Consider the following 13,835-nt stretch of genomic DNA (forward strand, 5'->3'; position numbering starts at 1 on the left):
CTACTAGGAATCAGAATCAGGAAATGAAAGGATGAAAATAATGAAGACAAGGATTTTTTCTCAGTCAGTCAGTCACTCTCCATTCTGTGTTTCTTTCTCTCTTTCTTTACTCTGTCCTCTCCGGTCCTCTGTCCTCTTCGGTCTGTCCTCTTTGGTCTGTCCTCTTCGGTCTGTCCTCTTCGGTCTCTTCCTTAGTTAATGACTTGAATGAGAATAGCACCGTGAATCAATGGCGCTGGAACCCACTGGTTGGATTGGTGGTGCCAGCAATCCCTCTCCTCTCTCCCTCCCGCTCGCTCCCTTTCCTCCCTCTGTGCTTATTCAGGAGTAGCACCAGAGCTGCAGCAGCCTCTCTTTCTCTCTCTCTTACCCCTTCTGTCTCCCTCCCCCTATCCTGTTTTTTCCATCACAATCTGGGCCCTGGCAGCTAGCTAAGGAAAACAACTGACCTCAACCGACTTAATCTTCTGTTTTGTGTATCAGTGACACTCTCTCACCAGACAATGGACCACAGCAGAGACCTGGGTGTCATGACTGAAACCATACGGACAAGGCAGACTAATCTCTCTCCTATTCTGCTACAGATTAGCAGCCCATTGAATCAGGATGTCTGTAGTAGGACAGTCACTTTCATCTGACGCCTCAAATCAAATGCAAAGAGACACGCAAGCAGCACGCACACACACACACACACACACACACACACACACACACACACACACACACACACACACACACACACACACACACACACACACACACAGCATTATGTCCAGCTAGCAGCAGGAAGCTTGGTCAAGAAAATTGATTTGAAATACCAATTGTTATTAGCTTCAGTAATCGTGCACGACCTTGGCTGTTTGCATTTCGAAATGCCCCTAATTAACCATATCGGGTCAAAATTAGAGGTCGACCGATTAATCGGAATGGCCGATTGATTCGGGCCGATTTCAAGTTTTCATAACAATCGATATTTCTGGGCGCCGATTTTGCCAATTAAATTGTTTTTTTTTTTACCCCTTTTATTTCGTCTCTATTTAACTAGGTAAGTCAGTTAAGAACACATTCTTAATTTCAATGACGGCCAAGGAACGAGGCAGAACGACAGACTTTTACCTTGTCAGCTCCCAGGACACCTTCTAGCAAAATCTGAAAAGCAGTTCCTTCATTAATTTATTCCATAGTATATTTTTAGATTCACTTAAAATAAGGTCTGTGTTTCGTGTATGCTTACACCACCATGCCAATTGTATAACTGTGTAGATATCCATAGGACAAGGTAACTCTGATCAATATTGGCTAAATATAAGGGAAGATTAAAAAAATTGTAGAGTGGATTTATGAAAATATTTTGACAAACGTTACCTTATCCTAGTGAGATTTACACGAGTATCAAAACGCAGAGGCGGTTTAAGCACGAAACACAGACCTTATTTGAAGTAGATCAAGACATTCTCTATGGAAGACATGGTAACGGTAAAATAACGAAGGAACCCCTTTCAAGTTCAGCTGCAAGTTATAACAGGAATTATAACGCGTCGACTATTTCTCTCTAAACCATATACCTTTGACTATTACGAGCCTGCTGCTGCCTACCACCCCTCAATCAGACTGCTCTATCAAATCATAGACTTAACTATAATAAAACACACAGAAATACGAGCCTTTGGCCAAATCCGGAAACTATCACCTCGAAAACTAAACGTTTATTCCGTTCCGTATTTTATCTAACGGGTGGCATCCATGAGTCTAAATATTCATGTTACATTGCACAACCTTCAATGTTGTGTCATAATTACGTAAAATTCTGGCAAATTAGTTTGCAAAGAGCCATGCGGCCCAAACTGTTGCATATACCATGACTCTGCGTGCAATGAACACAAGAGAAGTGACACAATTTCACCTGGTTAATATTGCCTGCCAACCTGGATTTATTTTAGCTAAATATGCAGGTTTAAAAATATATACTTGTGTATTGATTTTAAGAAAGGCATTGATGTTTATGGTTAAGTACACATTGGAGCAACGACAGTCGTTGATTGATTGTTTTTTTATAAGATAAGTTTAATGCTAGCTAGCAACTTACCTTGGCTTACTGCATTCGCGTAACAGGCAGGCTCCTCGTGAGGCAGGTGGTTAGAGCGCTGGACTAGTTAACTGTAAGGTTGCAAGATTGGTTCCCCCGAGCTGACAAGTTAAAAATCTGTCGTTCTGCCTCGTTCCTAGGCCGTCATTGAAAATAAGAATGTGTTCTTAACTGACTTACCTAGTTAAATAAAGATTAAATAAAAGGTGTAAAAAATATATATTTTAAATCTGCAAAATCGGTGCCCAAAAATACTGATTTCTGATTGTTATGAAAACTTGAAATCGGCCCTAATCAATCGGCCATTCCGATTAATCGGTCGACCTCTAATTTTGACCCGATAAGGTTAATTAGGGGCATTTCGAAATGCAAACAGCCAAGGTCGTGCACGATCACTGAAGCTAATAAAAATTGGTATTTCAAATCAAATCAAATGTATTTGTCACATACACATGGTTAACAGATGTTAATGCGAGTGTAGCGAAATGCTTGTGCTTCTAGTTCCGACAATGCAGTAATAACCAACGAGTAATCTAACCTAACAATTCCAAAACTACTACCTTATACACACAAGTGTAAAGGGATAAAGAATGTGTACATAAAGATATATGAATGATTGATGGTACAGAACGGCATAGGCGAGATGCAGTAGATGGTATCTAGTACAGTATATACATATGAGATGAGTAATGTAAGGTATGTAAACAAAGTGGCATAGTTTAAAGTGGCTAGTGATACATGTATTACATAAAGGTGCAGTAGATGATATAGGGTACAGTATATACATATTCATATGAGATGAGTAATGTAGGCTATGTAAACATTATATTAAGTAGCATTGTTTAAAGTGGCTAGTGATATATTTTACATCAATTTCCATCAATTCCAATTATTAAAGTGGCTAGAATTGAATCAGTGTGTTGGCAGCAGCCACTCAATGTTAGTGGTGGCTGTTTAACAGTCTGATGGCCTTGAGATAGAAGCTGTTTTTCAGTCTCTCGGTCCCTGCTTTGATGCACCTGTACTGACCTCGCCTTCTGGATGATAACGGGGTGAACAGGCAGTGGCTCGGGTGGCTGTTGTCCTTTATGATCTTTATGGCCTTCCTGTGACATCGGGTGGTGTAGGTGTCCTGGAGGGCAGGTAGTTTGCCCCCGTTGATGCGTTGTGCAGACCTCACTACCCTCTGGAGAGCCTTACGGTTGTGGGCGGAGCAGTTGCCGTACCAGGCGGTGATACAGCCCGACAGGATGCTCTCGATTGTGCATCTGTAGAAGTTTGTGAGTGCTTTTGGTGACAAGCTGAATTTCTTCAGCCTCCTGAGGTTGAAGAGGCGCTGCTGCGCCTTCTTCACAACGCTGTCTGTGTGGGTGGACCAATTCAGTTTTTCCGTGATGTGTACGCCGAGGAACTTAAAGCTCACTACCCTCTCCACTACTGTCCCGTCGATGTGGATAGGGAGGTGCTCCCTCTGCTGTTTCCTGAAGTCCACAATCATCTCCATTGTTTTGTTGACGTTGAGTGGGAGGTTATTTTCCTGACACCACACTCCGAAGGCCCTCACCTCCTTCCTAGTAGGCCGTCTCGTCGTTGTTGGTAATCAACCCTACTACTGTAGTGTCGTCCGCAAACTTGATGATTGAGTTGGAGGCGTGCATGGCCACGCAGTCATGGGTGAACAGGGAGTACAGGAGAGGGCTCAGAACGCACCCTTGTGGGGCCCCAGTGTTGAGGATCAGCGGGGTGGAGATGTTGTTACCTACTGTCACCACCTGGGGGCGGCCCGTCAGGAAGTCCAGTACCCAGTTGCACAGGGCGGGGTTGAGACCCAGGGTCTCGAGCTTGATGACAAGTTTGGAGGGTACTATGGTGTTAAATGCTGAGCTGTAGTCGATGAAAAGCATTCTCACATAGGTATTCCTCTTGTCCAGATGGGTTAGGGCAGTGTGCAGTGTGGTTGAGATTGCATCGTCTGTGGACCTATTTGGGCGGTAAGCAAATTGGAGTGGGTCTAGGGTGTCAGGTAGGGTGGAGGTGATATGGTCCTTGACTGGTCTCTCAAAGCATTTCTCAATGACGGAAGTGAGTGCTACGGGGCGGTAGTTGTTTAGCTCAGTTACCTTATTTTTCTTGGGAACAGGGACAATGGTGGCCCTCTTGAAGCATGTGGGAACAGCAGACTGGGATAAAGATTGATTGAATATGTCCGTAAACACACCAGCCAGCTGGTCTGCGCATGCTCTGAGGATGCGGCTGGGGATGCCGTCTGGGCCTGCAGCCTTGCGAGAGTTAACACGTTTAAATGTTTTCCTCAAGTCGGCTGCAGGGAAAGAGAGTCCGCAGGTTTTGGTTGCGGGCCGTGTCAGTGGCACTGTATTGTCCTCAAAGTGGGCAAAAAAAGTTATTTAGTCTTTCTGGGAGCAAGACCGTCTGGTCCGTGACGGGGCTGGTTTTCTTTTTGTAATCCGTGATTGACTGTAGACCCTGCCACATACCTCTTGTGTCTGAGCCGTTGAATTGTGACTCAACTTTGTCTCTATACTGACGCTTAGCTTGTTTGATTGCCTTGCGGAGGGAATAGTTACACTGTTTGTATTCGGTCATGTTTCCGGTCACCTTTCCCTGGTTAAAAGCAGTGGTTCGCGCTATCAGTTTCACACGAATGCTGCCATCAATCCACAGTTTCTGGTTTAGGAATGTTTTAATCGTTGCTATGGGAACGGCATCATCAATGCACTTTCTAATGAACTGGTTATCATTGGTTATCTACTACCGGTGTGAGTTGTTTGATAAATCACACTTTTATTATGCGTACGAACATTCTAAGTTCCGTTCGTAAGTAGTATTTTAGAATAATTTCTATGCAATAATGATAAATGAGGTCCCGGGCCCACAATTATCTATGTCTGGGGATTTAAGCCAATGATTGGCCTTTTTCGGGTGCTGTTCTGCCCAGCGACTCAGTTGTATAAGCGATCTATTCAGAATGTTATGCTCCTATTGTCTAAGGTAATTCTGGGATGGAGAATCTCCCTTCAGAAAGAATTGTGGGTAGGGTGTAATCAGTGTAGTAGAAGGGGAGAAGGCTCACTCACCCATTGAATTGAATGGGGATGACTATTCGAGGAGTTATTCAATTTCTATGAGGATATCTCAGGCCTCTACACTCTAGCACAGGCCTAATGTTTATGGAGTGTGAACAGGGAACAGCGGAGTACAGTAGAGTATAGCAGTCTCGTCTAGCACTGACTGGGTTGACTGATATTGCTGGCTTCTTCCACCTGGGTCTTTTTTTGGTTGAGAAATGGGGACACAAACTGCCATTATGTATCCAACCAGGAAACTAAACAAAAAGGAAATGAATGCAGGTCCTTTTGTTATTCCGCCATTGGTTCAGTGTGTCTGTTTAGACTCTCTGTCATTTGAAGGATACAGTCGAAATGGTTCCAAGTCAACACTCTCTCTCTTCTTGTTGTGTGTTTAGGTCAGACAAAAGGATGACCCTGCCGTCACTGTTCCAGATGGAAGTGCACACTCATTTCTCCAGGAACACCCAGAGCAACCGTACGTGGGACACTGACACACACACACACACACACACACACACACACACACACACACACACACACACACACACACACACACACACACACACACACACACACACACACACACACACACACACACACACACACACACACACACACACACACACACACACACACAAATACCCGGCAGAGCAACAGTATGTAGGACAGTTCAAGGACTACAATAGACTGACTGTATGCCCCAGATCAGGGGTTTTATCGGTCCACAGCTTTGCTGTTTTCATCTGGGGTGTAGTTCCTCACAGAGAAATCAGTCTTTACATCAGAAGTAAAACAGCTGTGTAAATGACTGTTTCAAGAGATGACTGACCCCTTTGGTTCCAGTCCTTCACATTACTGTCCTTTGAATAAAGCACGTCTCAAAGCAAAAGTCACATTACAGGCTAGAGATTAGCATTAGGCTGCTAACTCATGACTTAATTCTCTGTAATAAGAGACAGGTTCTAGGAAAGCAGACTGTTTTTAGTGTTACCCCTCGAGGCACCAAAAGCCTCTTGCAATGCAACACCAAGTTTTTCTCTGGGCCCTAGACTATAGCTGCCTGGTCAGGACAGACTCCTGGACTTTCTATTCCATATGATCCAGAAAACTGTGCAATAACAATTATATACTTATATTATTCCATACAAATCGTGCCTAACCAATTTCACCTAAAATGTCCTCCTCTTTCCTCCTCCAGTTCCCACAAACTTCAAAGAAAATGCTGTCTCGGGGAAGCCCAAGCCACATCACTACCCCAAGGACTACAACCTCTCACCCGGTGGGAACTACAACCCCCAGCAGGTGCAAGGGCGTATCAGAGAGGTTCTGAACAAGTACAGTAATGGTTTCTGGGTGTCCAAGCTGCCTCAGCTCTACAGAGAACTGTACAAACAGGACCTGCCTAGTGAAGCAATCAAAGACTTGGAGCACTGGACACACATCTGCACCGTATGTACCAAACTTGTATTGTATTTATACTGTTGTACAGTATTAAATTACACTGTTGAAATACCACTATCTTGGTAAGACCTGGAGCACTGGACACACATCTGCACAGAATGTACAGATGTAGGAACTTCACTTGACCACCCTATTGCAGGAGAACATTCCTGCAATGTTAGGACATTACAACTTGTAGTCTATTTGAGGTTGAAAAAGGCTTCTGAAGTTTGTAATTTCCACTTTGTAATATATCTTTACGAAAAAATTGACCAACCCTTACAAAAATGTCCATTAATTCTGATCCACATAATAATTCACATTTCCTGCTGCTGCAGGATTATTTTAATGTAGCAAACTAGCTCAAATTATGATCCTGTATATTGAATACTTTATTTCAGTTTATTTTTAAAAGCCGGATGAATAATGAATAGCTTAATAAACAGAACATGGTTTGAGTGTAATACTGATATTGTATATAGAGTTTTATTTTCTAGCCAAACATTTTCTGTTTACATGGAGTTCAGTAATACCGTCATAAGCATCCCTCATCTGGTTCACAAAAGCACAAATATTTGCACCCTATACCCGTTGTAACAGTTGATACTCTCTAAGTCAAATAGCCTGTAAGTCCCCACAACTGCATAGGGCTATGGTGTGAAGTATTTTCATATTATGTGATTTATAATGGCAGTATTATCCTTTTTGTGTGTTTTTAGATCTGGGCATATATGTATCAAACTGTCTCATATGCTGATTTAGGATCTGTTTTGACTATTAGATCACAATGAATAAGGTTACATGAACAGGAACGACCTGATCCTAGATCAACACTCCTATTCTGAGATGCTTGATACATACTGTATGGCCACTGGTTGTTCTAGACTCTGTTTATCAGAAGAATATGTCCTCCTGTTCCAGGTAGAGAAACCATGCAGCAGCAACCCCAATGAGTTACTCCTCTACCCGGCTAAGGAACCAACACAAACACAGACCCCATCCCCTGTCCCTACCAGAGTCCAATACCCCATCTCCACCGCCTTCACCCCATCCATGGACATCAAGCCCCAGTCAAAGCTCCCTACCACTCCCTCTACCACTACCATGAGCCCCCTCCCACTCACCCCCCCCTCGTCCTCCCCTCGTCCTCCAGCCTCCCCCTCCACCCTCTCTCCCCGACCTCAGACAAAAACTGGGAGAGCTTCTCGTCAAATACAGCAATGGTCTATGGGCCCACGCCTTACCCAAACTCTACTTGGACACGTACAAAACCAAACTCCCAGAGCACGTCCTGGAGAATCTCTCGCTGCTCTCCGACTTCTGCACCATCGAATACCCCATGCCGGACAACCCCAAACGGGCCATTCTGTACAAGAGGACCAGGGAGGAGAACCGCAACAGGAGGGAGTCAGTGGAGGAGCACAGGGCCAGAGAGGAGGTGGGGAGGAGGCTCAGTACCCAGACTGTACCTCCTCTTCTCATCCCCAGAGAGGAGTACCCCTCTGTGTTGGTGGGGGAGGCTGCTAATACCAACGGAGTCATACTCCGGTAAGAACCAGTGGGATGGGCATGGGAGTCGTTTGGTTGTGGTGCAGTAAGAATATGCCCTCAGTGCTGTTTAACTAAGCCTTACCTGGATGAATAGAAAGAAATGAACGATTCTCCTCTCGCTCTCTTCTCAAATCAAATTATATTTGTCTTATGTGCCAAATACAACAGGTGTAGACCTTCCCGTGAAATGCTTCCTTACCCTCCCCTCTCTCTCTGTGTATCCTCCATCCAGGTACATAGGAGAGGGTTACTCCCAGGCACAGGAGGCTCTGGAGGACAAGATGAGAGAATTCTACTGTTGCCAGGACAACAACACCCGTACTCGTGACAAGAAAAGTGGTACACCCCTGGCCTCCCTAACCTCGGGACAGCTGGCTGCCGTCAGGACTGAGGAGGACGAGGAGATACTACGAGCACAAGTCACAGAGGTCATGGCCGACAAGGTCAAGGTGAGTTCAAAGGTCAATTGGTTGAAACTTCGAAATGAATAAAGATACAATGATTTCTATATCGTAGGGTATTTGTTATGGGTCTATGGTGCCATGTTAATGGTTGAAGGATAGGAGGAGGGTTTAGGGTTTGACATTTTAGAAAATGAATCACTTCTCCACTTTTTTTTCACTATTTTCTGCGAATCTGTAGGTTTACTATGTGGATCACGGGTTTTCAGAAGTCATCGGCAAGGCCAAAGTGTTTGAGCTGCATGAGAAGTTTTTCAACCTGCCTTTCCAGGCCACCAAGTGTCAATTGGCTGGTGAGTTTTGATCACAATCTTAGACAGTTAATTATATATTTTTTTCATCACAAAGTTGCAGAAGGCTTGTTGATATTTATACAATAGTGTTACAGTCAGATGTCTGGATTCAGTTTCTTCTTCTTAATGAAGTGTCTGTCTGTCCGTCTGTTTTCCTACCTAGGACTGGAGCCTTTCTGCCAGGAGCCTGCTGTCCTGAAGAAGTTTGAGTCCATGACCAGCGGCAAGATCCTATTGGCTGAGATCCTAGAGAAAGGGCAGACCCCATTGGTGGTCCTGTACGACACGTCGCAGGATGATGATGTCAACATCAACGCTGCATGTATCAAATCCCTGCAGGACAAGACTCTGGCCAGCCCCCTACAGGTGGGTAACTGTCATAGGAGGGAAGAGTGCCTGTACCACTGTCAGTGGGTCGGAGACGTTCTGGAGCGTCTTTCATCACCACTGTATTAATCCCTGTTTTTCAGTCCATATTATTTGAATCTGAGTGGAATGGGATCATGTCTAACCCATCCATGGTTCTCTCTCTCTCCCTGTAGGTGAACAGTGCCTATATGAACGTGGCTGTGAGAAGTGTGTGTTCAGACGGGACCTTCTACTGCCAGCTCCCGTCTCGAGGTCTGGCCAAACTCACTGAGATCCTGGAGAAGGCTGAGGCATACTTCCACTCACAGGTACTCGTGTGACTGTGTGTGTGTGTGTGTGTGTGTGTGTGTGTGTGTGTGTGTGTGTGTGTGTGTGTGTGTGTGTGTGTGTGTGTGTGTGTGTGTGTGTGTGTGTGTGTGTGTGTGTGTGTGTGTGTGTGTGTGTGTGTGTGTGTGTGTGCGCAAGCGCTTGTGTGTGCCTGTGTGTGTGAGAGCTTCTGTCTGTCGTCCTCTGAAGAGGTTGCTGAGAGCCAGACACAGTTGAGATTAAGGAACATAATCTGGGGTTAAGACACAGGCTATTTATTTCATCTCATCACATGACACTGGAACTGACTGTCATTGACCCAGTGGCAACATAGTACCTACCGTAGTCCCCCACCGTAGTCCCCAGTTACCATTCACTGTCCCCAGTCCCCAGTTACCATTCACTGTCCCCAGTCCCCAGTTACCATTCACTGTCCCCAGTCCCCAGTTATCATTCACTAAGACAGTGTTCAGGTTTGTTCTGATGCACAAAATACAGACTCTCTCTCTCTAATATATATATATACCAGGCTACATAATATTGTATTTTAAGTGTATTCAGACCCCTTGACTTTTTCCACGTGCTGTTACTTTACAGCCTTATTCTAAAATTGGTTCAATTGTTGTTGTTTTCCCCCTCATTAATCTACATATGATATATTAACTTTAACCTGAGGTGTTCTGCTTCAACAGTCTGAGTCAACGTAGATCTCATGTTTGTTTTTTCACCAGTGTCTGTCTCACGTTGATGACATTATCCTGTCCTATACTGATAACATGATCTCTTCTGTCTGGCAGGGGACGTCAGAGTTCCTGGTGTCCAGACCGTTCTGTGGGAAAGGCTGTCTGACGCGCTACAAAGGCAAATGGTCTCGCGTGGAGGTGAGATGGATTCTGTTGCCTATACAGTCAATAGTTTGGGGCAGGGATAGATACTGCATGTCCCAGCTACAGTTCTGCCTAAAGGTCATGCCATCTAGCTTCAGTTTGACCCACAATGAAGAGGTGGAGCAGAAGGTGACTTACCTGGACAGAAGTTAGCTAGCTCAATTTTACACCAAATATTGTAAAAAATGTATACAGATGGAGGATCTTAATTTGACCAGTATTGTCACGGCAAAATAATCCTGCAGCAACAGGATTTGAATGTCCATAATGTTGCTTGGTCTGTGGTTAGCTGGCCAAAATTAAGCAACATGAAAACTGTAATACTTTTAATATAACTGTGTGTTAGTGTGGGTTTTCAGTGAATATATATAAATCATCCAGCTCCTGCAGTGCAGAAGAATTCTCAGCAACATAAGAGTGATCAAATTAAGATCCCACATCTGTAGCACACAATGCTAGCACATCCTAGACAACCAGGTCATATGTTATGTTCTCACACTTTCCCTGTATTCTTTCACCCTCCCTCATTCCCCTGTTTCTCCTATAGATCACTAACCTCCATGGTAGTCGTGTGTTGGACATCCTCTTCATAGACCTGGGGGTGCAGGCCTCAGTGGAGGTGATTGAGCTGAGAGAAGTCCCACCTCCTTTCCTATGGGACCTGATTGCCATCCCACCACAGGTCAGAACATGGATGGAGAGATGGTGTGTGTGTGTGTGTGTGGGAGGGGGAGGGGGGGGGGTTCTGTGTATAGGTAATGTTGTCTGACCTGCTAGGCGGTGAAGTGTTGTCTGGGTAATGAAGTCTGACGTGCCGTAGTCTCTCTAGGCGGTGAAGTGTTGTCTGGGTAATGTAGTCTGACGTGCCGTAGTCTCTCTAGGCGGTGAAGTGTTGTCTGGCTGACCTGACTGTGAGTGGTGTGGGCTCCTGGACTCCAGACGCTGTTCAGTTTTTCCGAGACGCCGTGCTCAACTCCACAGACTGCAGTGTGAAGGTAATGTATTACAACTCTTTTTTTTCAGTGTGATTGAGTTCTATGCCAAGTCTAGTCATCTGTTTTGTGAGTGTGTGATACATTCTCAGAATGGATATTGGAAGTTATCAACGCATACTATAGACTCACACTGAGACACAAATGCATACACATACTCCTGTATATGTGACCATCGTAAACTTAAAGCGGAATTCTTCTTAACAGTGATAGATTTTATATTACTGTTTTATATCTTTACTGTTTTACAGAGCATTTGCACAGTTTTCAGACCCTTTGACTTATTCCACATTTTGTTACATTGCAGCCTTATTCTAAAGTTGATGAAATAGTTGTTTTTCCTCATCAATCTACTCACAATACCCCATAATGACATCACAATACCCCATAATGACATCACAATACCCCATGATGACATCACAATACCCCATAATGACAAAGCAAAAACAAGTTTTTAGACATTTTTGCACATTTATGAAACATTTAAAAAAAAATCATATTTACATAACTATTCAGACCCTTTACTTAGTACATTGTTGAAGCACCTTTGGCAGTGTCTTAGCCTCGAGTCTTCTTGGTTATGACTCTACAAGATTGACACACCTTTATTTGGGGAGTTTCTTCCATTCGTCTTTGCAGATCCTCTCAAGCTCTATCAGGTTGGATGGGGAGCGTCGCTGCACAGCTATTTTCAGGTCTCTCCAGAGATGTTCGATCGGGTTTGAGTCCGGGCTCTGGCTGAGTCACTCAAGGACATTCGGAGACTTGTCCCGAAACCACTCCCGTGTTGTCTTTGCTGTGTGCTTAGGGTCGTTGTCCTGTTGGAAGGTGAACCTTTGCCCCAGTCTGAGGTCCTGAGCACTCTGAAGCAGGTTTTGATCAAGGATCTCTCTCTGCCAAGTTTCCTCCAGAAGTGACTCTTGGCATTCAGGCTACATAATTCAATCTTGGTTTCATCAGACCAGAGAATCTTGTTTCTCATGGTCTGAGAGTACTTTAGGTGCCTTTTGGCAAACTCCAAGCGGGCTGTCATGTGCCTTTTACTGAGGAATGGCTTCCGCCTGGCAGCTCTATCATAAAGGCCTGATTAGTGGAGTGCTGCAGAGATGGTTGTCCTTCTGGAAGGTTCTCCCATCACCACAGAGGAACTCTGTAGCTCTGTCAGAGTGACCATCGGGTTCTCAGTTTGGCCAGGCGGCCAGCTCTCGGAAGAGTCTTGGGGGTTCCAAACTTCTTCTATTTTAAAGATGAGGAGGCCACAGTGTTTTTGGGGACCTTCAAAGCTGCAGTAATGTTTTAGCACCCTTCCCCAGATCTGTGCCTCGACACAATCCTGTCTCGGAGCTCTACGGACAATTCCTTTAACCTCATGGCTTGGTTTTTGCTCTGACGTGAACTGTGGGACCTTATATAGACAGGCGTGTGCCTTTCCAAATCATGTCCAATCAATTGAATTTACCCCAGGTGGACTCCAATCAAGTTGTTGAAACATCTCATAGCAAAGGGTCTGATACTTATTTAAATATGGGATTTCTGTTTTTGTCATTGTGCGGTATTGTGTGTAGATTGCTGAATAACGAAATAAGTATTTCATCCATTTTAGAATAGGGCTGTAACGTTTTGTAAAAAATCAAGGGGTCTGAATACTTTCCGAATGCCCCATATATTACTGTTTTATATCTTTGTTTTTGTCATTATATCCTCTTTGTATGAATATACAATTTTTTATATTTTTCGAGATTGAAAGTAGTGTTAGGTTTAAGCTCTTTGTGTATGGGAAGTGTAATTATTTAGTGGTAGACTGTAGGAATGTGTTTTCCCAATAACTCCAGGTGATATCTAATAAGAAGAACAGGAGAGCATGGATAAATCCTGGATGAAGGAAAAGTACTGAAGTACATCTTAGAGGAAGGGAGGGGGTGAGGGCTCAGGGTAGAAATGGACACTCCACTGTATTGAATGTGTGTATTCAGCTGTTACATCTTTGCCGAGTAAACATTGGAAACGTCACTCTGAGATTGGGCTGTTTTGTATGATAAATATTTGTTTGTGTATTGAAATATTGGGCTTCTTATCCACTCCCCGACCTCTCTCCACAGATCGCCAAGCTGGATGAGACAAAGCGCAGTGTAGCCCATGTCTACCTGTTCCCCGACAAGAACTTCCAGGACCCCGCGAGGAGTCTCAACCGCCAAATGGCTGCCTCGGATCTCTTCAAACACAGAGGGGACCACTGGTAGGGCTGGGAGTCCATTTCAACAAGTCAGTTCCTGAATCCTACACAGTGTGGAATCTCCTGCCGTTGTGGGAACTCCCCTTTCTAGTGGGGTTGGGGTTAGGAAGAATACACTTTTGAGTGGC

The 13,835-nt window shown here is 44.4% G+C and overlaps 1 protein-coding gene across 1 annotated transcript in view; it reads left to right on the top strand.

Moving 5' to 3' along the window:
* The window catches only part of LOC118368968 (tudor domain-containing protein 7B-like), a 39,113-nt gene that overhangs the window by 17,014 nt on the left and 8,264 nt on the right, over positions 1-13,835 (top strand). Inside the window, 12 exon segments of the mRNA XM_035753475.2 lie at positions 5,571-5,650; positions 6,374-6,624; positions 7,537-7,788; positions 7,790-8,163; positions 8,399-8,615; positions 8,809-8,920; positions 9,084-9,286; positions 9,463-9,597; positions 10,393-10,476; positions 11,030-11,164; positions 11,364-11,477; positions 13,574-13,710. Coding sequence (XP_035609368.1) covers positions 5,571-5,650; positions 6,374-6,624; positions 7,537-7,788; positions 7,790-8,163; positions 8,399-8,615; positions 8,809-8,920; positions 9,084-9,286; positions 9,463-9,597; positions 10,393-10,476; positions 11,030-11,164; positions 11,364-11,477; positions 13,574-13,710 — 2,094 coding nt within the window.

The sequence above is a fragment of the Oncorhynchus keta genome, chromosome 35 (genome assembly GCF_023373465.1).
Source record: "Oncorhynchus keta strain PuntledgeMale-10-30-2019 chromosome 35, Oket_V2, whole genome shotgun sequence".
NCBI lineage: Eukaryota > Metazoa > Chordata > Actinopteri > Salmoniformes > Salmonidae > Oncorhynchus > Oncorhynchus keta.